Source organism: Lepidochelys olivacea (assembly GCF_965140295.1).
Source record: "Lepidochelys olivacea isolate rLepOli2 genome assembly, chromosome: 6".
NCBI lineage: Eukaryota > Metazoa > Chordata > Testudines > Cheloniidae > Lepidochelys > Lepidochelys olivacea.
Window position 1 is genome coordinate 41,006,688 of NC_140416.1, and position 24,361 is coordinate 41,031,048.

At 40.2% G+C, this 24,361-nt stretch overlaps 1 protein-coding gene across 1 annotated transcript in view; it reads left to right on the top strand.

The window, feature by feature from the left end:
- SLC5A12 (solute carrier family 5 member 12) overlaps positions 1-14,343 on the top strand; it is a 28,981-nt gene extending 14,638 nt beyond the window's left edge. The window contains exons 8-15 of the mRNA XM_084632576.1: positions 324-412; positions 2,780-2,892; positions 4,964-5,031; positions 5,632-5,718; positions 7,253-7,431; positions 8,647-8,750; positions 10,233-10,354; positions 13,177-14,343. Of these exons, the coding sequence (XP_084488702.1) occupies positions 324-412; positions 2,780-2,892; positions 4,964-5,031; positions 5,632-5,718; positions 7,253-7,431; positions 8,647-8,750; positions 10,233-10,354; positions 13,177-13,341 (927 nt within the window). The 3' untranslated portion in view covers positions 13,342-14,343. The remainder of the gene's footprint in view (positions 1-323; positions 413-2,779; positions 2,893-4,963; positions 5,032-5,631; positions 5,719-7,252; positions 7,432-8,646; positions 8,751-10,232; positions 10,355-13,176) is intronic.
- Positions 14,344-24,361: the final 10,018 nt, after the last annotated feature.

Sequence of the window (24,361 nt, forward strand, 5' to 3'; positions counted from 1 at the left end):
GAACCAGGCTCTACAATATGACAATGCTGTTAATTTTTCCTGTGTCATGTATGAATTTTAGGTTTTTAATTTATGCCATAGTCAAATACTACCTCACTTTTGTATTGGTTCAGTATGACTTAAAGGCTTCTCTCTTTTTTTTTAATTTATTTTTTTGGTTTATCATTTGAATTCAGTTAGAATTGAGGTGGCTGAATGAGGATTTCTGTTGAACTCCTCACTTTTGTATTGCAATGTGGTCAGAAGTAGCGACTGCATCTGCAGAGTCCAGAAAATGTCCCAGTTAACATCCTCTCTTGTTCGGTGTGTGTGTTTTCTCCTAGCTGATGCCTTATTTTGTTATGGACATATTTTCCACAATGCCAGGACTCCCCGGACTATTTGTTGCATGTGCATTCAGCGGAACCCTCAGGTCTGTGTCTGAAATTGTGTTTTGTCTAGTATGTGCCATTGCACATACTGCCTTGACTATGCAAACGTTGGCAAAACTGACAGTTCATCAAAGAACCAAACCCTGAGCAAAATGCTGAACATGAAAATGCAGCAGAATTTCTCTTTCACTTGGCCCAGCTAAGAAATGCTGCAGTGGTTTGTCTTTCTATATCAGACTCATGCTAGAGTCTGAGTATGCTTTGGCAGTTACATTTTCCTATCCCCTTCAAACGCATTCAAGAACCACATTATTAACACCAACAAGGGAGCGGAAAGATCGGCGAAATATCAATGTCCTCTTTAAATGAAGCTCGGCCTCCTGAGCTAATGCAGCTGTGAAGATTTCAATCCCTTTTATTTGACTTGACTGGTACAATTGTACAATTAGGAAACCAAATGGAGGCCACAACAGTGTGTCTGGCTCAACATAAAACCACTATGAAAACTATATAAATACACTGTCAAAGTAGAAAAAAAATGTGTCTGGAGAAATAATTCTCCCTCAGGCTGTGCTGAGTACTGGATAGTAGTAATTGGCTTGTAGGCAGTAGTAACTACATCATCAGTGTTCAAAGGAAAGTTAGAAAGAGATGGAAGGTTGAAGTCCAGACTGGCAGCAGGCAGACTTGCCACAGACTCAAACTCATAAAAGCCATCTGAGAATTACCACATTCATGCTTCTGTTCCCTGCACAGTCATGTCAGGATCACAATGGTCTTGATTCATATGAAACCAGTTCCATTCCATGTCTCGGATTAGGTGAGCCAATAGAACTGATATTCTCATATGTACAATAAGTATACTCAATTAATTGTAGTGCCTTAAGAAAAGGATGTGAATTATCCTACCTGTAGGCGTAAATTACACCCAAGTAACCTCATTGGAACAAAAAGAAAAGGAGTACTTGTGGCACCTTAGAGACTAACCAATTTATTTGAGCATGAGCTTTCGTGAGCTACAGCTCACTTCACGAAAGCTCATGCTCAAATAAATTGGTTAGTCTCTAAGGTGCCACAAGTACTCCTTTTCTTTTTGCGAATACAGACTAACACGGCTGTTACTCTGAAACCTCTTATTGGGACAGATTCTGATCAGTTGTAGTGTGAATCCAGAGCAACTCCACTGAAGTCAGTGGATTTACACCAGGATAACTCAGTGACGTCTTTGCCTATTACGAGCTCAAATTCTTCCCCAGCTTGAAGAAAAAATCCATTGGTAAAAGTAACTCTCAAAACACATTTTCTATGTCCACCATGTATTTAAGTCATTTTAGTCATTATTTTGTGAAAATTGACCTCAGTAGGGTAGCATGGGTCTAACTGAGTGTGGAACCAACCACTCTGCACATTACTGGTGCTATACAATACAACAATGAAATGAATGATAGCATTTGTGGAGGGAGATGTAACTGAATATGATTTTAATTTGTATTATTATTTTAGTAATTATTTTGTGCAGGCTAACACCAATGGGTTTGCCTGGGTATAACTGATGAAAGAATAAAGAACCTAACATACTTGTGCTGCTGTACCTATAACAACAATTTCCCCTGGATTACTTGCTCAGTAAAGTCCTACTCAGCATGAGCAAGGGTGTCAAAATTATGCCTTGAGTAATTACGGTTCTTATTTGGCACAGAGTATGTGAAAGGAGTAGCTATTATAGTTGCGGGCATTATGGTCTGAGAATAGATGGATGTATTAGATAGCGTGAAATGAACCATTCTTTGGGGAATTTTGCCAAATTGGACTTAATTAGTTATGATGCTTTCCAGAAAAATATGGTACCAGCACTATTTATTTCATGCCCTTTGGAGTCTAACATAGCGATGTTCTTGTTTGACTTTTTTGAGAACATGGAAAAGGTCTATGCAGTTTCGGCAAGTGGAGGATTTGGTACCGTGTGTCTTAAGTAGGTGCTTCTATCTTGTTCTGAGTGAGCACCGAAAGTGGCATAAGTGAAAGGCCCCTCATGATTGCAGCAGGAATGGGAATGGTTCTAATGTCCTCATCTCTCAGTGGTCCAGTCTGAGACTAGGAGCTTGTGCTCATGATTTTGCTAGTCTCAATAAGTCCCAGTTGTGGGGCTTAAACTCTGCAGTCATTTAATCAGTTATATCAAGTGATACCCACAGAATGACAGCTTAATGACTATTCATATATAAAACAAAGAAATAATTGCCAGTCAGCCAGTCTTTTCAAGAAATGTTCAAGGTAGATCATAAACAATATGATTCATCTGTTAATATTTTGGCCAGCACATTTTAGATCAGCATAATGTTATTTGGGAGTTATTTCTGTTAATATGATCATAATTGTATATTATTTTAAAATGTTTGTTTTTACAGCACTGTGGCTGCAAGCATAAATGCTCTAGCAACAGTAACATTTGAGGATTTTGTCAAGTACCGTTTTTCAAATCTCTCTGAAAAAATGAGCACCTGGGTCAGCAAAGGCTTATGTAGGTACAGTAGATGGATCTTCTACTTATGCATATTTATCATAATGCCAAAAGTATTTTTTTAACCCTTCTTCTCTAGTCAATACCCCTTTGTTTCTTTATACATCAACACAAAATAGAAGTTTTTGAATGCTCATGGTATTTATGCAATGAGGTCCTGATATCACTAGCTTATAATAAGGTGTTAGTAAATATGGAGTAACCAAGACTGTAACTTAATAAATAGGTGTATATGACTTCTGCAGTGCCCTTGTTTTTTTTCTGAAGTAAAATGCAGAACTTAGTATTGCATCGAGTTTTTGAATAACCTAATAAAGCTGAATTTCTTGCTAACCTATTCTCTGCTCACAGTCCTTCAAGAGTCTGGAAAAGAGAAGACTGAGAGGGGACATAACAGTTTTCCAGGACATAAAAGGTTGTTACAAGGAGGAGGGAGAAGAATTGTTCTTCTTAACCTCTGAGGATAGGAGAAGAAACAATGGGCCTAAATTGCAGCAATGGAGGTTTGGGTTGGACATTAGGAAAAACTTCCTAACTGTCAGGGTGGTTAAGCACTGGAATAAATTGCCTAGGGAGGTTGTGGAATCTCCATCGTTGGAGATTTTTAAGAGCAGGTTGGACAAACACCTGTCAGGGACAGTCTAGATAATACTTAGTCCTGCCATGAGTGCAGGGGTCTGGACTAGATGACCTCTCGACGTCCCTTCCAGTCCTATGATTCTCTGATTCTAAGATACTGCCTCTTACAGTGTTAGAAGTTTTCAGTTTTTGCTTCATGTTGCATGATGAAAAATTCACATTATGAGAACAAAAGTGAATACTCTTGTGGAGTATTCAATATTGATGCCTCTGGTACTACTCATGTGCTCGAATTTTAGCACTCGTGTAACTTTACAGGATTGAGGCCAGAGGGGGTTGTTCTCTTAATGTGAATTTTCGTCATGCTATATGAGTAAAGTTATACATGTGCTTAATTATTTGTAGGATGAAAGCCTGCATTTATATGTATGAACAAGGGACTGTCTCAGACTCCTTTAAAAAAGTTTAATAAAGTTTTAATGTTGAAAGCACTGGGGAAGCTCAAGGAAAACTCATTAGTGATACCCACAGAATGGCAGCTATAAATCATTTCTAGCCTGTCTTAGAGGATCACTATGCAGTGTTATTGTAGCTGTGTTGGTCTCAGGATATTAGAGACATAAGGTGGGTGACATAGTATCTTTTATTTTATTTTCTGTGGGTGAAAGAGACAAACTGTCAAGCTTACACAGAGCTCTTCTTCAGGTCAGCTTTTGAGCTTGGTGTAGCTTGAAAGCTTGTCTCTTTCACCAACAGAATTTGGTCCAATAAAGGCTATTACCTCGTCCACCTTATCTCTCTTAGAGGGTCACTGTCAGCTTGATATTTTTAAATAGTTGATATATAAAAAAAATCAAGTTTCTGACAGTGCATCCTTTAAATAATGTGTTGAATTTTAAAAAAATATCTTTAGAATATTTATATGGATATTGCTGCTCTCCTACAGATTTTCATTAAGTTCATATATAGGGTAAGACCACAATCACACTCAGACCCTTCATCTCTGTCCATTTGTCTGCCTGTGACCTCAGTTTTAGCTTTGCTGCTGCCGTTACTTTAAACATCCTCACGAAGAACACCCATGTGAGTGCCACACAGAGCAATGCGTGAGAGCGTTGCCATGCTAGTGCATGAGATAGGACAGTGGCTAGGATGAACTGAAACCAATTATACAGTCAGATGCAAAAACTGAACCAACTGAAAACACTGGAGAAGACTATTTTTTCACAGAGACGGGATTTCTAAATTAATGCTAACTATTTAATGTTGCTTTGGTAAAGAGATAACAGGATCTGATGTTGAATAGTTCAGTAAAATATGGTCCCACATCAAAGCCCACAATGCAAATTCCTTCATTCTGCCTGATCTTTCAGATGATGGGAAAGAACAATAAAACCAATCTTGGAGCTGCAGAGCAATTTGAGGAAGTCCATACCACTGATCACTGATGCACTTGTAACTGCTGCTAATATTAATCATTAATCTCTTTCAGGTATAGTATTTGGAGTGCTGTGTACTTCCATGGCTGTGGCAGCATCACTTCTGGGAGGAGTTGTCCAGGTATTTAAATATCCAGAGACTCACTGAGCTCTACAACTAAAGAAAATTGATCTTGTACCCTGTTTGTTCTCTTTTCTATTAAATCATATTTTCTATGAAATACAAACGGTGTTGTATAACAAAGAAACAGACTATAAATAATAATAATAGTAAGCACTCCTGACAGGATGAGTGCTTTACATAATCCACTGAGTGAAGAAATCTGCTTGTTGAGTGCAATCCTAAACAATCAAAGCAAACCGGAGCACGTTTGAGTCCTTTCTGACATGCAGTTCCAGCTTAATATTAATATCCAGTATTGCCATTGCCACCTTAGTGTTAAATTAACTTCTGTGACCAGTAACAAAAATAACAAGGGCAATCATTGCAAAAACTTTATCATTGGAAAGGTAAAACACCAATCACAATGTTTCTTCTTTAACAATATACTGACGGAATTTGCATTTTATAATTTGCCATTAAAATGTTACAAAGCAGAAATCAGAGCTCTGCATGCATCAGAATGAGAACATTAAAAAGGTGTGATAAGAATAAGACTGTGGATATATCAAGTGACATTGATTAGCCCTGAAAAATGTCTCCTGTGCGTTGTTTCAACAGGCTTCACTCAGTATTCACGGCATGTGTGGGGGGCCCATGCTAGGATTATTTACACTGGGAACTGTGTTTCCTTGTGCTAATTGGAAGGTAAGAGGTGACGATCATTGTCTCAGTGAGTTTCCGCTTGCTGGTCCTTCATTTATATGATCCTCCTTTTATTATTAATTATTATTATTATAAAATAATAAAATATAATAATAATAAAAATACTGTAGCACCTAGGAGCCCTAGTCAAGGACGAGGATGCCATTGTGCTAGGTACTATACAAACACAGAACAAAATGACAGCCCCAACCCCACAGATTCTGTGCCCTGCTTTGAGGCCTCTTACTCGAGATTAGTCCAAACCTACCCCACCCCCCATTTATCAACGCTCCTCCATTTTGGAGCTTGTTCAGAAAACTATTGACAAAATTCAGACCTTCCCCACTCCCACACTGTGAAGGCCATGGGGCTTCAGGCTATGAAGTAGCCCTTGTGTAGCTACTCTTTGTTCACAGGCTGTAATAACAACTGCTGACTCATAGCACTTCCTATGTGAGGGTTCTAATGCCACTTCAGATTTGGGTACATGTGGATCCAGTGGCTCCTCCCCTGGCTTACCCAACAGCACCCTCCTGAGAATAGGTTGGCATGGGGACTCCAGTGGCCTTGTGTGCACCATCTATGCTGGGTGGATTCTACCATTACAGAATATTCAGTTCAGTCCATGGTACATCATTTATAGAACTGAGTTTCCATAGTAATAGATGTGGGATGACTGTGCATGTATGAAAGGGCCATATAACTCTAAACCAGCATGAAGAATGTGTTACTGGAGCCTCTACAGTCAAATCTACTTAATTTATATTTTGGCTGAATAAAGCCCTGCGACTTCAGCCACAGATACAAAGTCCTCATTTGCCAATTACCACCACTCACTGAGTAGAGAATAGTTCCCTGCATTTAGAATAGGAAATAACTCTGGTAGCTCAGATATCGCTTTGTGGCAAATGTCGACTGTCTAATGCAACCACCCTCTATTTGAATTAAATCTCCAAACAAAATAGAGCAGTAAACGGGCAAAAATAGTATAATTCCATCTGGCTATATTGGTAATTCAAGCTAACATCTATTCAGTACAGGCAGTGAAGAATGGACTGCAGGAAGGTATTTATACCATGGTAAAATGTTCACTTTAAAAGTGTAATCATTATGAAGGAGCTTCACATGGGAATATTAGTTTTTACAGGGAGCAAAGAGGGTCATTTCCGAGTAAATTTTCAGCACATGGTTTAAAAGCTAGTTTTATCCATTCAGTGCGCAGCACGCAGGAAAACAGGCTTTTCATCTGAATTCTGCCCTTCTGTTGCATTATCATGTCTGACAACAGAAAAGGTCAGCGTTTTTCAGACTTCAAACTTGTGACAAAATTTCAAGTTTCAATTAAAAAATATAACAGAAAAAATTACTAACAATGCCCCAGCCCAATTTTTGACCCACTCTACCAAATAAGGATGGATTCAGCACCCTTGGAGCGAATGGGAGTTTTCGAGTGCAGGACCAAGCCATTATCACCTGATTTCATGTGTGCAGTGATGTATTTCAGTTCTGTCTAATAATATATCTTGCTTTATTTAAGGGTGCTGCAGGAGGCCTATTGACTGGGATCACCTTAGCATTTTGGGTTGCTATTGGAGCTTTTGTTTACCCAGCACAGCCTTCAAAGGCCCGCCCTCTGCACTTATCAACAGCCAACTGCACTCTAGCTAACAACTCAGAGATGATAACTACATTGGCTCCTACTCTCCCTCCAATCAGGTATTTTCCATTGATTTTTGTGCGGTTTTGTCACAATGTGAGTTTTTGAAATTAATATTCTGTTTTATAAAGGTACTTACTGCATGACATCAGCTCTGGGCTACAACAGTTGCCCAAATTGTGCTCCATGACACTTCAGGGGTCTGAGGCCATGCTGATGATCTCCAGACAGCTCGTTGGTCACATGATGCACGTTCTCCTCCAGCTGCTACATAACACGAAAGAAAGTTGAAAATACACTAAATACATCCCTAATATTACCTTTCCATGTAAACAATTAGGAACATGGGATAGGTAGGGACCTCCTGGGTCATGGAGTCAAGTCCCCTGGTACTGCAGGCAATCCCGTTTTATAATCAGATTGCTGCAGGGATGTTCCTGGATTATGAAATTGTAGGTGTCAGGGAAGGGTGTCCATAAGATGATCTATAATGTGGTCCACTTTGTGAAAAGTTTTTTAGTATCACTTCAGTTACCATGTTGTACCTTGCTTAGGGTCCTGTTGAACTCCCAGTGACGTCAATGGGAAAGCTATCCATTGACTTCTGTGGAACTTTTAAAGAGGAACACTTTCAAGATACATACAGCTCAATAGCTAGCGTTAAGAAAAGGCCAAACCAGGCATTACTAAGAGATTAACTGAGCAGGCACAAGTCAATTCCATCTTAGAGTGATTCTAGAAGCATGTTAGGGTATATCTGTAATATAGAAGAGGTGTGAAGGGAAGTTATAAATAAAATATAAGGGGCTGGTTAAACGACTGAAAGATCTGTAACTGTGGATCTAGCATTAACTAACTGCACCCAACAAAAGGCAGAACTAGGGCTCAGAACCTTACAGGACTGGGCCTTAAATTATCTGCATTTATAATTACTTGGAAAGGAGAGAGTGACAAGCATAAAGCCACTTGACAATACCAATTTTTGTGACACATACAATTCTAGCAGTGACCATTAGCCAGAAGCAAACTATTTGTTAAAATGCTAGAACTATCTGGACCCAATGCAGTTCTATCCATACTGGACATGTGTTCTGTTCTTGATGTGTGTATGCGGTTATCTATGTATAGAACTGTCTATTACTTCTAAAACTTCTGGTTTTTTTTAAATGATTTTTTATCTGAGACAATATAGTTTTATCCTTCATAGAAAGACATTTATAAGTCAATGGCAATTATTGCTAACATATTCTTCCTCTCTTCTTGTGCTGCCATAGGCCTCAACTGGCAGATACTTGGTATTCCTTGTCCTACCTTTACTACAGCGCTGTGGGCTGTTTAGGGTGCATTATTGCAGGCCTTCTGATAAGCTTTTTAACAGGTTGGTTACTTATTAAAGGTTTTTTGCATTAAGATTCGACTAGAATCAATTGTTTTAGAATTCTACAGATATGTACAAGGGTGCAAACTCGAAACCCAGACACTTATTGGAAAGTAGTGGAGCTAAAACTGGGCCACTTGAGTCTAACTCAGGGGTGGGCAAATGTTTTGGCCTGCGGGCCACATCTGGGTGGGGAAATTGCATGCAGGGCCATGAATGTAGGGCTGGGGCAGGAGGTTGGGGTGCAGAAGGGAGTGCAGGGGGCGGGAAGGGGTGTGGTGTGCAGGAAGGGGCTGAGGGAAAGGGGGTTGGGGTGCAGGAGGGGGTGCGGGACTGCTCAGGGCAGGGGTGCAGGGAGGAGTGTGGGAGGGGGCTCAGGGCAAAGGGTTGGAGTGCAGGAAGGGTTCGGGGTGCGGGCTGCTGCCTGGCACTGCTTACTTTGAGTTGCTCCGGGGTGGCAGCAGCACTCACTAGGGCCAGGGCAGGCTCTTGGCCCCTGGGTGGTGGGCAAAGGGCTCCGTGCTCTGCCCTCACCTGTGGATACCACCCCCAAAGCTCCCACTGGCCTCAGTTCCCTGTGCTGGCCAATGGGAGCTGCAGGGGGCGGTGCCTGCAGGTGAGGGCCGCGCATGGAGCCCTCTTCCCCACCCCTAGGGGCCGCAGGGACATGCTGCTGGCTCCTTCTGGAAGCAGTGTGGGGCTGGCAATCCTGCAGGCTGGATCCAAAGCTCTGATGGGCCGGATCCAGCCCGCAGTTTTCCCACTCCTGGGCTAACTGGTTTGTAGATTCCCATTCACTGAGGTTTCCCAAGGAAATTCTGGGTATGTTAACTATGGATGGATCTGGAGGTTTGAAAAACAGCAATAGCAGACAGACTTACTGCCCTAAAGGGGAGTCTAAAACTGTCATAACTATGGGACCTCTGCAGCTGGAGGAATTTAAAGCAGTGCTTACCCTGCTCTAAGTTACACTGCAGAGCAGTTCAGCCTCCAGTGGCCCTAAGATCAGGGGACAGAAAAATGGTTTAGCTCCACCTTACCCCACCCTCTCAGCTGCTCTGATGTGAGTATGGCCCAGCTGAGCATTCAGCTTGTTATCTTCCTGTTTTTATTAGAGAGATCAAACTAGTTTTCATTTTAAAATGAAACAAAAATAAAAAGTCAAAATGAAGCAAGTAAATGCATTTAACCTCTTCCTCAATATTTACATAATAAACAGAGATGCTCATCTGACACCCTCTCCCCAATGCAGCCCTAGATGAGATCAATACAAACTCCCTAAGTGGATATTTATCTCAGCCAGATGGATTAATTGCTTAAGACCATGACAGCTGAGATTCATCCGGGCAAAGATGACAAGTGAGCCACCACACAGACCATGGAATAACTACCTGTCTTAGCTTCATCTGTTGTCTTGTGTCTCCTTTCTCTGCTTAGATGTCCATGGAGCATACCATTAACAACGATTTTTATTCTTTCCAGGCCCTGCTAAAGGAAAAGACATGAAGCCACTGTTAATACGTCCTGTCTGCAACCTGTTTTGTTTTTGGTCTGAAAAATGCAAAACATTATGCTGGTGTGGCGTGCAGCATGACAGCACAAAAGTGAGTCTATTTCATAACAGAACCGCACACGACAGTATTATTCAGTGCATGCTGTGCAAAGTATTTGACAAACGGATCAGATTTAGACATCAAATTCTAAATTCCTGCTGCATACAGCAGAAAAGGCCACAAACAGTTAAGTGGAAATCAGACCAGAACTGAAAAAAATCAGCCTTATTTTGCTCATTATTTAGCCCCAAATCATGTTACAATATGTCACTATTTACCAGGTACAGAAGGATCACGGAATCTAGAGAGGAAGAAGCCCTGTTATGTGAAGTCAATGCTCCTTGTAATGCATGGTATAATCTCTTACACATCAACAGGGAGCATATCAGAAATTTAATCTTAGCCAAAAGGCCAAGAAGAGAGGTCAAACAAGGCATTATTTAATGTTTAAAGAAACAAAAATACAGAAGAAATGGACAGGCACCAATCTTCCTATGAGGTCTTAAAAACATATCTAAAGATTAGAATTAGGGTAATATTTTCAAAGTATTTACATGATTTAAGAGCTTAAGTTCAATTTTCAAATGTGGCTCAGGCATGTAGGAGCTTAAGTCCCATTGACTTTCATTGAAACATAGGCACCTAAGGCCAGATTTTCAAAGCTATTTAGGTGCCTAAAAGTGCATATAGGTCTCTAGTGGGATTTGTAAAAGCACCTGTGTGTCTGGAGCCAGATTTTTAGAAATAGGAGGTGCCTAACTCCCATTGATGTCAATGGAAATTAGGCACCAAGACATTTTGAAAATCCCACTAGGTGCCTCTCTGTATCTTTAGTTGCCAAAATGCCTCTGAAAATCTAACCTTAATTGCCTAAGACAAATTGCCTTTTGAAAATGAGCATTTTTGGAAATGTTACTCTTATTCCTTTTACCCAGTGGAAAATGTGCATACTACATAATGCAGTATTTCAGAAATGAAAGTACTGTAGGTTTGTGAAGAACATGTGCTGGGAAGCTGCAAGAGTACTTGTGTGGTTTTGAATTCTTCAGATGCAATCAGAACTGAATTGGGGTTCAGGATCTGGGGAGGAAATGAGAATTAGGCAGCATGGACTGCCTTTGAGATGATGGATAATTTTTTTGCTCATATTACATTCTTGCAAACATATCAGGAATTACAGCAGAAACATGAAAATTGGGATAAGAGCAAAAGAAATGATCTGTCCTCTTATAGAACAAGAAAACCTGACCACCTAGTTTCTATGATCTGCTCATTTGTGTCAGTCTTATGTGGAAGTTGAGGAGAGCATCATTCTAAGGACATGATTCTGCTCCCATTGAAGTTAACATCAGTTTTGCCACTGAGTTCAGTGGGGTCAGGTTCAGGCTTTAGATACTTATTAGTACACCTTTTAAAAGTGTCTGGGACTGGGGCTAAATATTAACAAGCCAAAGGACACAATGGAGGAAAAGATGTAAAGTCAATTCCTTGCTTTTGTTTCTGTTCTGAAAAATGACTGTAAAAGCCACATGGTATATTGGATTCTGTCATATATGTGTTTGAAGAGGTCCATATTGTGCTGGGCCTATATAGAGCTTTCCTGAGCTATATGCAGAAATAAGGCTCCCATACACTCCTAAAATCTTGGGTCAGAATGCAGGTCTGGTGGTGGCAATGGGGACCAAAGACTGCACAGCTGTTACTCCTTCCCTGTCTTGGAGCAGGTGGGTAGGAAGGAGGCAAAAGAGGGGCAGAACCTTGGTTCCACCCTCCTAATACACTGGCCAGTGAAGCTGAGCCTCCAGGAGGAGGAAAGCAGACAAAATGCCCAGTAAATATCTGTGACAGATTATCCACCCCTTCCCCCAGGTGCCAGTGGGAAGGATTTGTGACTGTCTCAGTCATGATTCCAGCCTGATGCTCCTCCTAGCATAGTGCTGCCCTGTACTTTGGGAGGTTCTGTGGCCTAGTGGATAGAGCACTGACCTGGGGCTCAGGAGACCTGGTTCTGCCACTGGCCTGCTGGGTGACCCTGGGCAAGTGACTTCACCAGTCAGTGCCTCAATTTCCTCATCAGTAAAATGGGGATAATGAATATATAAGTAAATTATTATTATTACTCAGGGCACTGAGGAAGCAAACGCTATATAAATATGTTTTTTTCCTAACTGCCAGCTCAACCTGAGCTCTGAGAGTTGAGATGGCTCTTCCCTTCTTTTGCACCACTAAGTGTAATAAAGACTCTTTAGGAAACTCTCTCAGCCCATGTAGATCACACCTGTGGATTATTTTCAGATTATGCTCTCAGTGTCCCTTTCTGTTCAGTGGGTTTGCACAGGTGCAATGTATTGGCCCTGTAACACACACAAAAGGAATATCTTTCTGGGGTTTTCAGAGGAGCCTCAGGAAGTTTCAGGTGCCTGAATCTCATTGAAATCCAGTGAGATCTGGGCACTTAACTTCAAAGCCTTTTTTGTGTCACCCTGAACACACACAGGGAGCAGCTCTGTGATGGATAAGAGTCACTTTACAGAGTACAGAGTAGCAGCCGTGTTAGTCTGTATTCGCAAAAAGAAAAGGAGTACTTCTGGCACCTTAGAGACTAACCAATTTATTTGAGCAATAGCTTTCGTGTTGCATCCAATGAAGTGAGCTGTAGCTCACGAAAGCTTATGCTCAAATAAATTGGTTAGTCGCTAAGGTACCACTAGTACTCCTTTTCTTTTTACAGAGTAGAATCACACTTCAAACTCTTCTTACAGGGACTAGATGCATAAATCCAACTATGATTTGCTAGGGTTGGTTTTCATGTTTGAAATATGGCAAATCACACTTATTCTTCAAACTTCTGTATTTTTATTCCTATTTCTTAGGAGGACTCTGAAAACAATCTGTGTAAAGATGGTGCAAAGAAGGCAGGGACAGATGAGCCCATCCACAATGGATTCAACAATGAAACCCAGAGTCATTTACCGGGTTATAATCATCATGAAAAATCCTACACCAATACAAGCATAGAGACAGAATCCTACTTCTAGCAGCTGCGGGGGGACAAAACCTAACTTCTCATGGAAATCAAACTGCATTGCTCCAGCTTTAGAAAACAAGGACTGTACCTAGCCTGTCAGTTGTATTTTACTAAGTCCTGGATGACCAGAGCAGCGTATGGTAGGCACTGCAGAGAGAGAGGTAAAAGCCAGATTCAATTTTAGTTATGAAATACATATTAAATATTAAAAACAAGGCATCCATTCTTTAAAGACAGTGATGCTGGGAATGCTGTGTGTCAGGAGAAATGAAAAAACTGAGGCTTATTATGAAAATTTCTATTACATGTTTAGCAAAAGATTGGCATTAATGTTGGTGCTGTGGCTAAATTCCAATCTGAGCAAGTCCATCATCTATCAACAATTTATTTTGGAAAATTCAACCATCCAGAGGCATTTCCTTCCTTCTTGTCCCAAACTAGGATGTAGTGCTACTGTTCACCTCAGTTATGGATGAGGTGATTTCTGTATCTGTTATCTTCTCCCACAACCATCTCTGTGCTTTCCCCCACAACCCTCCTCATGCAGTTAGACACAGAACATCTTTCCTGGTCGGAAAATCCCTTCCCTTCCACATTCAAATCTCCCCTGAAGACCTGCTTCTACCAGAACACATATTGGCAGTGAGTACTAGCCTTGAGCTGGCCCACAACCCGGGACATCTGATTGTAGAACAAACCATTTAAAAATGAACTTTTACAAAAATGTATGTTATCCAGCCATAGCCAATCATAACCATTTTACTTGTAAGTCAGGCTTCTTTCCCAAATCCTCTCTCTGGTCATTTTCACTTTGTGAGGAGCTCTGAAGCTGATTGGCCTGTGAAGTTGGTGGTGAGCAAGGTTGAGGGAATATGAGGACTCACTCAACCAACAGAAAGATGATGGACATTTCTGTCCTCTGATATATGCCTTTTCTGAACTCTAATAGCAGTGGTGTCCATCAGAATGCATTGATACATGTAACAATAAAAGTTGGATATTTGGTACAGAGGCCACTGTTCCTTTGCTGAATGAGCTTGGCTGCTGCCCTGCTATCGTCTCTCTAACCTGAGCGTTTTGCATCAGTTTGGGCATCTTCTGGTCTGAGCCCTGCTCCCACATTAGCAGAACCATCACTCTCCCCTCTTTGCTCCCCAATTCAATGCAAGCTGGCTCCACACTGTCCAATAGCATGTTGGTCCAGTTGGAAGAATAAACTCTGAGGATTTGGTCCAGTTCGTCATAGAATGGACATGTTTTCCCAGTCTGACCCAGACTTCATTATTGTCCTGGGCCTCGTTATAATGGCCTTAAGTCCCTTGATTTTTTTTCTCATTTCTGCTTGATGCTCCGAGAGATGCCAATCTCAGCTAGTCGCTCGGACGCCCAGCCATACATTCACGTATTCTCAATGCCTGAGTTCAACTGTGCCTGACTTGCCTCATCTATCCAGGTGGCCATCAGTGCCCACATATCCGCTTCAGATCAGCTGGCAGCACAGTCATAAGAATGCTACTGCGAAGACATGCTAGCCAAAGAAATTGATTTCTGGGGAAACAGCACACAGTGTGCGCAGTGGCATGTGCTCAGATAAGTAGCTTCTAGAAACCATGACCGCTGTGCAGTGGAGTTCAGAAAATAGGCCAGACAGACCAGCTAATCATTGACCTGTGCACTATGGGCTAGTACTGGGGGAATTATTTGCACCATAGGGACTATTATTCCAGCGTTACCCATCCATAATGACACTGCATTATTGGAATTCGGCACAGCAGAGAACCATATGGTGGTTAGAAGCCAATCTAATCCAAATGGCACTATGAACAGCTGTGCATTGTTGGGAGTAACTCTATATGTGGACATGAGGTGTATTGCAGGTGTGTCAGGGAACCGAGCGGCAGTTAGCATGACACATTTCTGCAGTATTGATAAGGCCTTCATTAGGAAAAATAAATGTTTGCTAGTTCTCCCCATGAATGGGTCCATATGCTTGACTAGGGATCAGTTTGGCTAAGGACTGACATACGGTTGGGACTGACATTCTGAGTCATGGGTAAATTCACTTCATTATTTCTTTTGTGGTCCTTTTAGTGGCTCAGCTCTGCTTGCTGTTGCCAGACTTCTCTCCTCCCGGCGTGCAGGTCCCTTTCTCCCCCTTCACCTGACACTCTCTTTCTACTTCTATGGAAAATCCTTCCCCAGGTGGTTAGCAAGGCAATGACTGCATGTGGAAGTTTTATTAAAATAGCTGACAAATTTATGACCAATAGGAGTGTAAACTAAGCCACTAATAACTGTTATTCTTCAGGGTGTAAACTAATTCCTTGCAAGGGTAAGGAAGGAAATCGCTCTTAACACCCCACCATAAATAGTACAGTGCAGCCTGGTGGTACATTGTGTATTATTTCATGCACTGGTAGAAGCAGGATATTAGGCTAGAGGGCCAGTGGTTCCATGTGGTATAGCACCTGGTACCACATGGTCAATTGTTGTAAAGCGATGGCTGCACTGTGAGGCAACAAGAGCCAATTTTATAATTTCTCAAGATCTTTAGAAATTTACTCATTGCGATTTCCTATTATGCTAAGAGTCTTCTCAAATTCTGTATACCAATGGAGTATACAGTCCTCCCCTCCCCCACCCCCATTTGTCAATAAACTAGTTTTCACCAATTTTTAAAACCAGGCACAGTATAATGTGCAACCGTAATAACTTCCTAATTTAATTGTCATAAACAACATAGATGCTTCCTGTTAGTATTATTTTAAATGTGCAAAATGCTGGGCAACTGTACTGGTTAGAGTCAGAGGCTGTGACAAACTTCTTCACATAAAATTGCCAAAGTACTTTGTTTTAGTCAGCTATCCCAGCCCTTGGTTCTGTTTCAAATCAAAGTTGCTGGTTGTGCCTAGCTGTGTGGTGATTTTGTCATGTAGTCAAACATTTAGCAAGATCTAAGGTGTGAAGAAGCCCAGTCAATTGCTTGTGCATTTTCTAATCTTGCCATCGCATTTCCAGGCATGTGGTATTACAGAATTAAACTTCCAAAGTTCTACTGTTTCAATTTAATTAATATTCAGGTCAAGGTTGGGTAGAATTACCTTCTCATCTCTGAGCCATTGATCATTCCAAATCAATTCAGACTTCCTCCTGCTAACTCTGGAGCTGAGAAAATACAACAAGGGAAGGCCAGAGACACAGATGCTTGAAAATCTTTGGACAGGATGGACTAGTCCCTTTACTGCCTGTCAGACAGTCACTCACACAGCTAATGAAATGTAGTTCTGACTAGTATAATTTTCTAGTGCTCCCTTCCTGGCCTTATACCTGACTTCTGACTGGACAAAGGGGAGGTATGAGGACCAGATTTTCAAAGAGTTCGGTTTCTTGCACCTGAACACTTTTGAAAATCTGGCCACACTACTTAGATACCAAATGGGAGCTGAGCTCTTGGGAACAGCCTGCCACTTACTGAGGTGGCTAAATGAGAGTTGCTGAGTGCAGCACTGTTTTGAAAATCTGGCCCCACATTCCTTCTTCACTTCCATTTTCTCTTTTCCCCCTTGCTTCCTAATTTGATCTCACAGCCTTATTGTTCTAAGCTTATTTGACACTTTCTCTGTAGGCTGTGAATCTGCTGCTTTCATATATAGTTACCCACTCCTCCCAAAGGACAAAGAAATGTATTTTTGAGAGTTTTTTAAAAATTGCAACCCCAAAGAAATACCAACATGATAACAAAAACATAGCCTCTTTTCAATTGTAACCTCAGGTTGCCATCCATCCGATTCAAAACTGACTCTTTAGCATTTGTGGCCAATTTTTCAGAACAAGTAACCCCCCCCCCCCAGCCCCTCAGTGTACTAACATTAAGTGCATGTGCAAACCCTGAGTTAGTGCATGCAAACTAGCACTTGCATATGCAATTTACATGAAGCACATTTACAAATCCCCAGCTATCAATCCAAGCTACACGTGCCATAACCTACCTGCTTGAACAAAGGCGAAGAATGTTCCGGAGCATGGGGTGCAGGGGTACTTTTGATTGTGCCTCCCTTTTGGTGGACTTTAAAAGTTTCAGGCTGGTTCCTTCAGGTTTTAGAGCTGCTCTTCTATTGCAGTATAACATTTGTACTGTATCTTAATTAATTTGCAAATATTTAAATAATAAAGGGCTAAGAATGTGCCATACTGAAGGGAAGTCTATGGGAGAGATCCGGGGAGAGAGGAAAACTCTGCAAGACTAAGGACCCAGGACTCAGTACAGGAGCATGAAAATGAGATTGAGGCAACAGAAAAGATGCAACATGAATCACGGCTAGCTAGAGTACAACCGCATTACAATCATAGACTATAATGTTAGCTTTCTCTGCTGCAGCACTGAGTATCAAAGAAGAGCAGCTGCTGAAGCATGGAGAAAAGTAGAGGTAAAATAAATGGGAAAAATAGGGATAAGCTACTTAGAAGCTAATTCTGACCCCTCCTCCACAGCTGGGTGGGTCCTGAGCAGCAGAATTGATTGAGTTTATCTTCACAGATTGGGAGAAAGTTTGGGGGACCTCCAAGGGGTACACTCCCCTATCTGGCATAGAGTCCTATTTCACAGCACGGGCTGATGGATGGACGAGTTCAGAGACTCCAATGTTGGGTGCATTCTCCAGTGCTTCTACTCATGGGTTAATGCAGCATCTATGGTCGGGGAAGGAGGATGGTGAGGAGTCCATTACGGACACCTTAAAATATCCATGTACTTTAGGAAGACTTAAGCACACGTTTCAGTGCTGTGGGGCTTGCTGGGGCAAGATGCAGAATACTCTGCCCCTGATTCAATGAAACACTTAAAAACATGCTTTTCTTTGAGCATGTGACTTCCTCTGCAGCATGGGGCACTGCTCACTTGCAGGTTTAAACTAGTGTAAATGGTGGATTCTCTGTAACTTGAAGTCTTTAAATCATGATCTGAGGACTCCAATAACTCAACCAGAGGTTAGGGTCTATTACAGGAATGGGTGGGTGAGGTTCTGTGGCCTGAAATGTTCAGGTCAGGCTAGATGATCATGATGGTCCCATCTGACCTTAAAGTTTATGAGTCAATGGGACTATATACGTGCACATATTTAAGTGTTTTCCTGAACTTGCATTTGTCTAAACATATGGATTCAATTCAGTAGAAGTTTTGCTACAGACTTTGTTGTGACCAAGATTTGGCCCGAAGAGATTAGTATAGAGTGTTAAGGAAAAGTTAGCACATGTGACTCCATTTTGGTTTGGGGCCCACCATTGTTTAAATGCCAGCACATCATACACCAGGAGGAGTAATCCTTAGATATTGAATCCCTGTGAAAATGCTCCTCCTTGTCTCCAGCCTGCCTTGACTCCCAGTATCTGGTTTTTGTCAGTCTCTAACTCCCTGTCTCTTGGCCTTGATGTGAGGCCTCCCATTCTGATAATAAAAGTTACTGATGCATAGCTTTAGGACCATGCTGTGTAATTAACATACTGGTATGGCACGAGGAATGCACCAAGCAGGGATAGGTGGTAGATAAGACAAGGGTTTGTTTATTGGCTAAGGTTTCCGATGCACGAGGGCAACATGCTTTGCTAAAAGGTATATAACCTTTGTATAATCTGCATTCAGGGTCCCCTCCTGGCTAGCAGGGGGGCACCACGCTCGAGCGTAATAAACTTAGTGTCTTTTGGGAACTCTGCAGTTGTGGACTTTGTTTCTGTGCCTCAGCCTAGATTCGAACTGTGCGTGTCCTATCAGGTATAATTCGCAGCACTGGTGTGCGTGTCCTATCAGGTATAATTCGCAGCAGTTGTGTGCGTGTCCTACAAGGTGTAATTCGTAACAAGAGGAAAATCTTACATTCACATGGTGGGCTGGAGGAAGGGAGGTGCAGAAAGTGATGAATCAAGACTTCAGCCCTATCACCACTTTTTCTATTAAAGTTTCATTTTTACCTGGTTGAGAAGGGTTCTGGATGGTGATCATGGTTAATAATTTTAAACAAATATCCAGTAGCTCTTAGTCAGACATTCTTGGGATTATCTTTCATTGCATCCCTAATGGGCTCATCAGCCCAGTGACTTGATACTGCATTGAAGTGGGTGCACCCACCAAAATTAAGATAGCATTTCCAATTCACCGATTCATATAGAATAAATTCACAACAGCGTGGTGGCTCTCATTAACATGGTGTATATACGTTGTGGGGTGTTGTCACTGACTCCTTGAGTTGGGGTAAACTACAACTTTGTAGAGGACATAGTTTACCAGCAATACATTAGTATAAAGAGTGTCTGTGTGTTTTACTAAAACTTTCAATGTTTGTAATAAAGAAGTTCCAAGTCTGCTTTAAAGATATCCAAGTTTATTACTGAAAAATGCAATATTCAAATGTGTATGATACAATAAGTAGTTGAATTTGTACATGTAAACCTTGATAAATAGCATCTGAAGGACAAATTTATGCCAAAAGTGTCTTACAACAGTTAATCAGATCAATCACTTTCCAGGGGAAAAAAAGCCCTCTCCTTTGTACAACATACAACTGTTTTTTCCTGTCTGAATTCTTAAAGTTTCAGGCTATTCATAGGGTCACAAAAAGTAATCTTAAACACAAAAGAAATCAACAATTAACAGGCCACAGAGACTTTTAGCATGTAGTACTTGAAAGTCAATTCTTCTCAAATATTTTCTGGTAAGTATTGCAATCTCATTTTAAATATTACTTACAAAGTTTGGACTTGTAAATAGAAAAAATAGAGGAAGTTTTTTTCCTAATTCTTTACTTAGAAACCAAGTTGTATTTAAATATTACATAAATTTCAAATATACACAAACGTATTTAGAAATCTCCTATGATCATATTGCAAGTCAGCCAGGACTATTATTAGAGTAAAAATGATTTAACTTTATTTAGTAACATTTTTACACACAATTCTTTTCAAACAATTGAAATTTTAGTGATACGAATTACTAACCTATATAGAAATTAGAATAAACAATTTGGCAGACTGTACAAATACAAGATTCCAAGACATCTAAATGGAACACAAAATAAAAAGATGATCAGATTCTTTTGTTTTATTCTTTTTGGGGGTAGTGTGGGGTGGGAAGAGCAACTGCCATATTCCCAGTGATTAAAATGCATTGGGTTTAATGCTAATTTCTCAACTATTAGCATCCTAATCACAAATTCCTAGCAATATCAATGCAAGCCTACGCAGAATATATTACAATACAAAGGCTATGGCAAAAAAGTTAGTGCAAGCCAATGGAGATGTTAAAGGGTACATTTTTTAATGCAGTGCACAGATATTCAGCTATAAGAATAATTAACATTTCATGGCTAACTCACCATGCTGCATTAAAAATTTACATCTATAGGGAAGAGCAAAGTGATTTCTAGGCACTCCCTAGCTGTACTATCATAATGAAGTTGTGCTGTCATGGTGAGGCTAAACCATGCCAAAACAAGGTGGCAGCATATGACATTACAGTGTAAAGATGAGGCCAAAACTATCAATACAAGCCCAGTGCTGATGGTTTCAAAATGATCTCAGTTAAGTCAAGTTATATATGTTAACATTATACAAGAGAGAAGGACACAGGATCTTGAGATTTCAGTATTTTGAGAATGTATGTGGGAATGTCCTGATTTTGAAAGGTGCTGGACGGACAGTTCTGGAAAACGAAGCTGCAGATGCAGCAGCAGTGCGTGCTTCCCCACCCTGCTCTGGCAAAGTGCACTCTGACCTGGAAGACGCATCCAACAGCTCAGTATCTGTGCACATTCACTAACTTTGGCCTTGATACTGAGAATGCCAACAAGTGTGTCAGTTCTGGTGGAGTTTTTGTGATGTAGACAGTTGTTCATTGGAAACAGGACTCAGGCCATGTAAGTCACTGAGACGGTATCAGTTAATCCACCTGGATAGGATCTAATTGTGATCTAAAAATGAAAGACTGTGTCTCATCACCCATCCCCTCGGCCATCCAGTTACCTTTAAATTAAGCCTAAACCCCCAAAGAAAAGGAAATGAAGCATGAAAGCTACTACAGCAACTTAACTGCAACCACCCGATGAAGTGAGCTGTAGCTCACGAAAGCTTATGCTCAAATAAATTGGTTAGTCTCTAAGGTGCCATAAGTACTCCTTTTCTTTTTGCGGATACAGACTAACACAGCTGCTACTCTGAAACCTCTTATTTTTTATTACAACCAATATAGGGCCTGATCCAAAGCCAAGTGGAGTCAATGGGAGTCTTTACATTGACTTTAATAGGCATTGGATCAGGACCATACTGCATCTGCTCATTAGTGGATTTTTACAATGTTGGATTGTTACATTCTACCACTGTAAAATATATATATTTTTACCAATATGGATACAGTATGGGAGGAGGTAAAGAGGTTGGATAACACTATAAGTGAATTTCAATGGGGCGTATGTTCATAAGAGACTTAAGAGCCTTTGAAAAGTTACCCTTTAGCTGTATTCGTATAGTATATACTATACGTGGGAGTGCTGTGGCAGCTTAATAATTTCTTTGATTTTTCACTGTATAATGGTCTGTCTACATACCAAATTGCCTGTGAGTTTTAGTCTCAGCTGCAATATTATGTAAAAACACAAACATGGCTGCATGTTCAGTTTCCATACATTTGTCCTGAGTGATCATCCTCAGTCTTTTGTGAAAATTACGAAACAGGAAAAATTTCCTGTTGGATAGAAGATTGCTTTTATTAGGAATGTTAAGTGAACTTACCCCTAAACTACTTTACACTTCTCAGTTATTTCCATCTTTATATCACACCTCCCATATGAAAGTTTATTTAGTTTTATCTTTCTATAACTTTTTTTCTTTTCATATGAAGTTACTTAAGTAAAATGAATTTTTTTATAAACCTGTTGCCCACTAAATGTTAAAGAGAGTTTGTTTACACTTATTTGAGTGAGAATTTATGCTAAAATGCAGTTATCTATATCATAGTAATGAAGAAGGGGGATTTCAAATGAAACAAAAAAGGAAATAAGTCTTGTTAACATGCCTATGTTAATGGATGTGGACTGACCATATCATGGCACAATCCAGCAGATGAACTAAGTCCATAAAAACGCAAAAGCAATCACAGGTAAATGACAATGGTTTTAGTCACCCCACAAATTCTCTGAGTAAGTGCTAGCTTTTGCAATTTACAAGAGAGTAAGTCACAGTAAGAAAATCCCTCAAAGCAGACTACTTGTAGATCTTAAATTATTTTGGTTTTTTATTTACGATGAGCTAACCCATAGAAACAAATATTACAAAATGCAAATAGCAAAATCAATGCCTACTCTAAAGCTGTGATTCCCAAGCTCTTTTTAAATTTTTGTAGAATATTTCATAGGAGGGATACTTTTATGGGTCTACCTTTTGAAACCCACACTGCTTGGGCCCTATGTATCCCTGGTGGTCCATATAACATAGTTTGAGAACCACTGCTCCTGCACGTGTACAATTCACAGTAACAGTTCACTTGATGTGCTTATTATTGTGAAAATATTCCACTTTTATTGTGTAAAAGTGAAAGAACATATTTCTAAAGAAAAACAATTATGGTCTATTATCTGCATGGAAACTTTAGGCTTGTTGTTTTTGCGATCAGCTTTAAAAGGCATTCTCAAATTTCTCTACAATACCTTTATGTAAGAGTCGTGTGAGGAGAGTACTAGGGAAAAAATTACATGTTAGGGACTAGTTTTCACCTTTAAAACACCTTAAAAGGATGCCCAAATCCAGCAGTGTGTCTATTATCCTTTGGTGGGCACTTACATTCTAAGTGCCAATCAGAAGCTTATTTACATGGCACAGCCATGAGCACTAGAGGGGTGTGAATTCCAAAGCATGCCATGGTTGCACACTAATTGCCCCATGAAGACACTAATGGCATGCACTAAAAGTTCCCTAGTGTACATTAACACAGTACTGTTGTACTAAGAGTCCAAACTTAGACTTTAGAAATTCCAGTCAGGGCCCAAGTATGAATACTGAGCTGTTAATCTACATATTGATCCATTCACATTCAGTGGCAGAAAGTAAATACTAGTGAGGCTGATGCAACAGGATTCTTTGAATAATTGTTTTTCTTTTCTCAACCACTAGATTTCTGATCTCACATGTTAGGCACAAATTTAAAATATAAGCTGATGAAAAATATGAATGCTAAATTGATGGATTTTTTTAATTTCTAGAATGAAGATTCCTTTTTGATTGTATCAAGACGCTGAGTTCAGATAGGAATAGTTAAGACATTTTGAACTAGTAACTGGGATCTGTAATACAGTATTTAAAAAGCTGTATGTGGTCTCATGTGGTCTCTCTTAAGGTGCATGCATAGAACAAATGTATTATAAACTAGATCAGGAATGATCTAAAGTATTTTTGCACAGATGCTATGTTTTGAAACTCTTCAGCTTTGGAGAATTCATAAATGCAGCTCGCATGTACAAGTCATTTATACTGGTCACTTATTTGGAAAGACAAATATCTAGAATATGAAAATATAGGTAATCAGCATTCACATAATACATAATTCCTGAGGACAGAGTGTGCCTTATACCTTTGTCAGATAATTTGCATGTTATGCAAACACCACACTAAATGAAATCTAGCAGAAAGGTTCTCAGCTAAAACAAATTCCGATACAGAAGCAATGCCTTTAGACATTGTTGATACACTATACAAACAAAGGAACAAAAACACACAATATTTCTTCAGAAGTTCTTGTGCTTTCCCAGCACTTTAAATTAACTGAACAATGTCAAATTTATATATTCCTATCTAACGTACTTTTATATTTCAACACTGAAAGTCGTTATAGAAGACTTCTGTACATCTCCAAATCCAAGACCATACTTTATTACAAAAAAACATTTCCTTTCTGTATTTCTTTATTTTTAATGCCCAACTGGAATTCTTCCAGCTATATATTGATATGTGAAAATATCATCAGGCAAAAAAACCCAAAAACCATGTAGAAA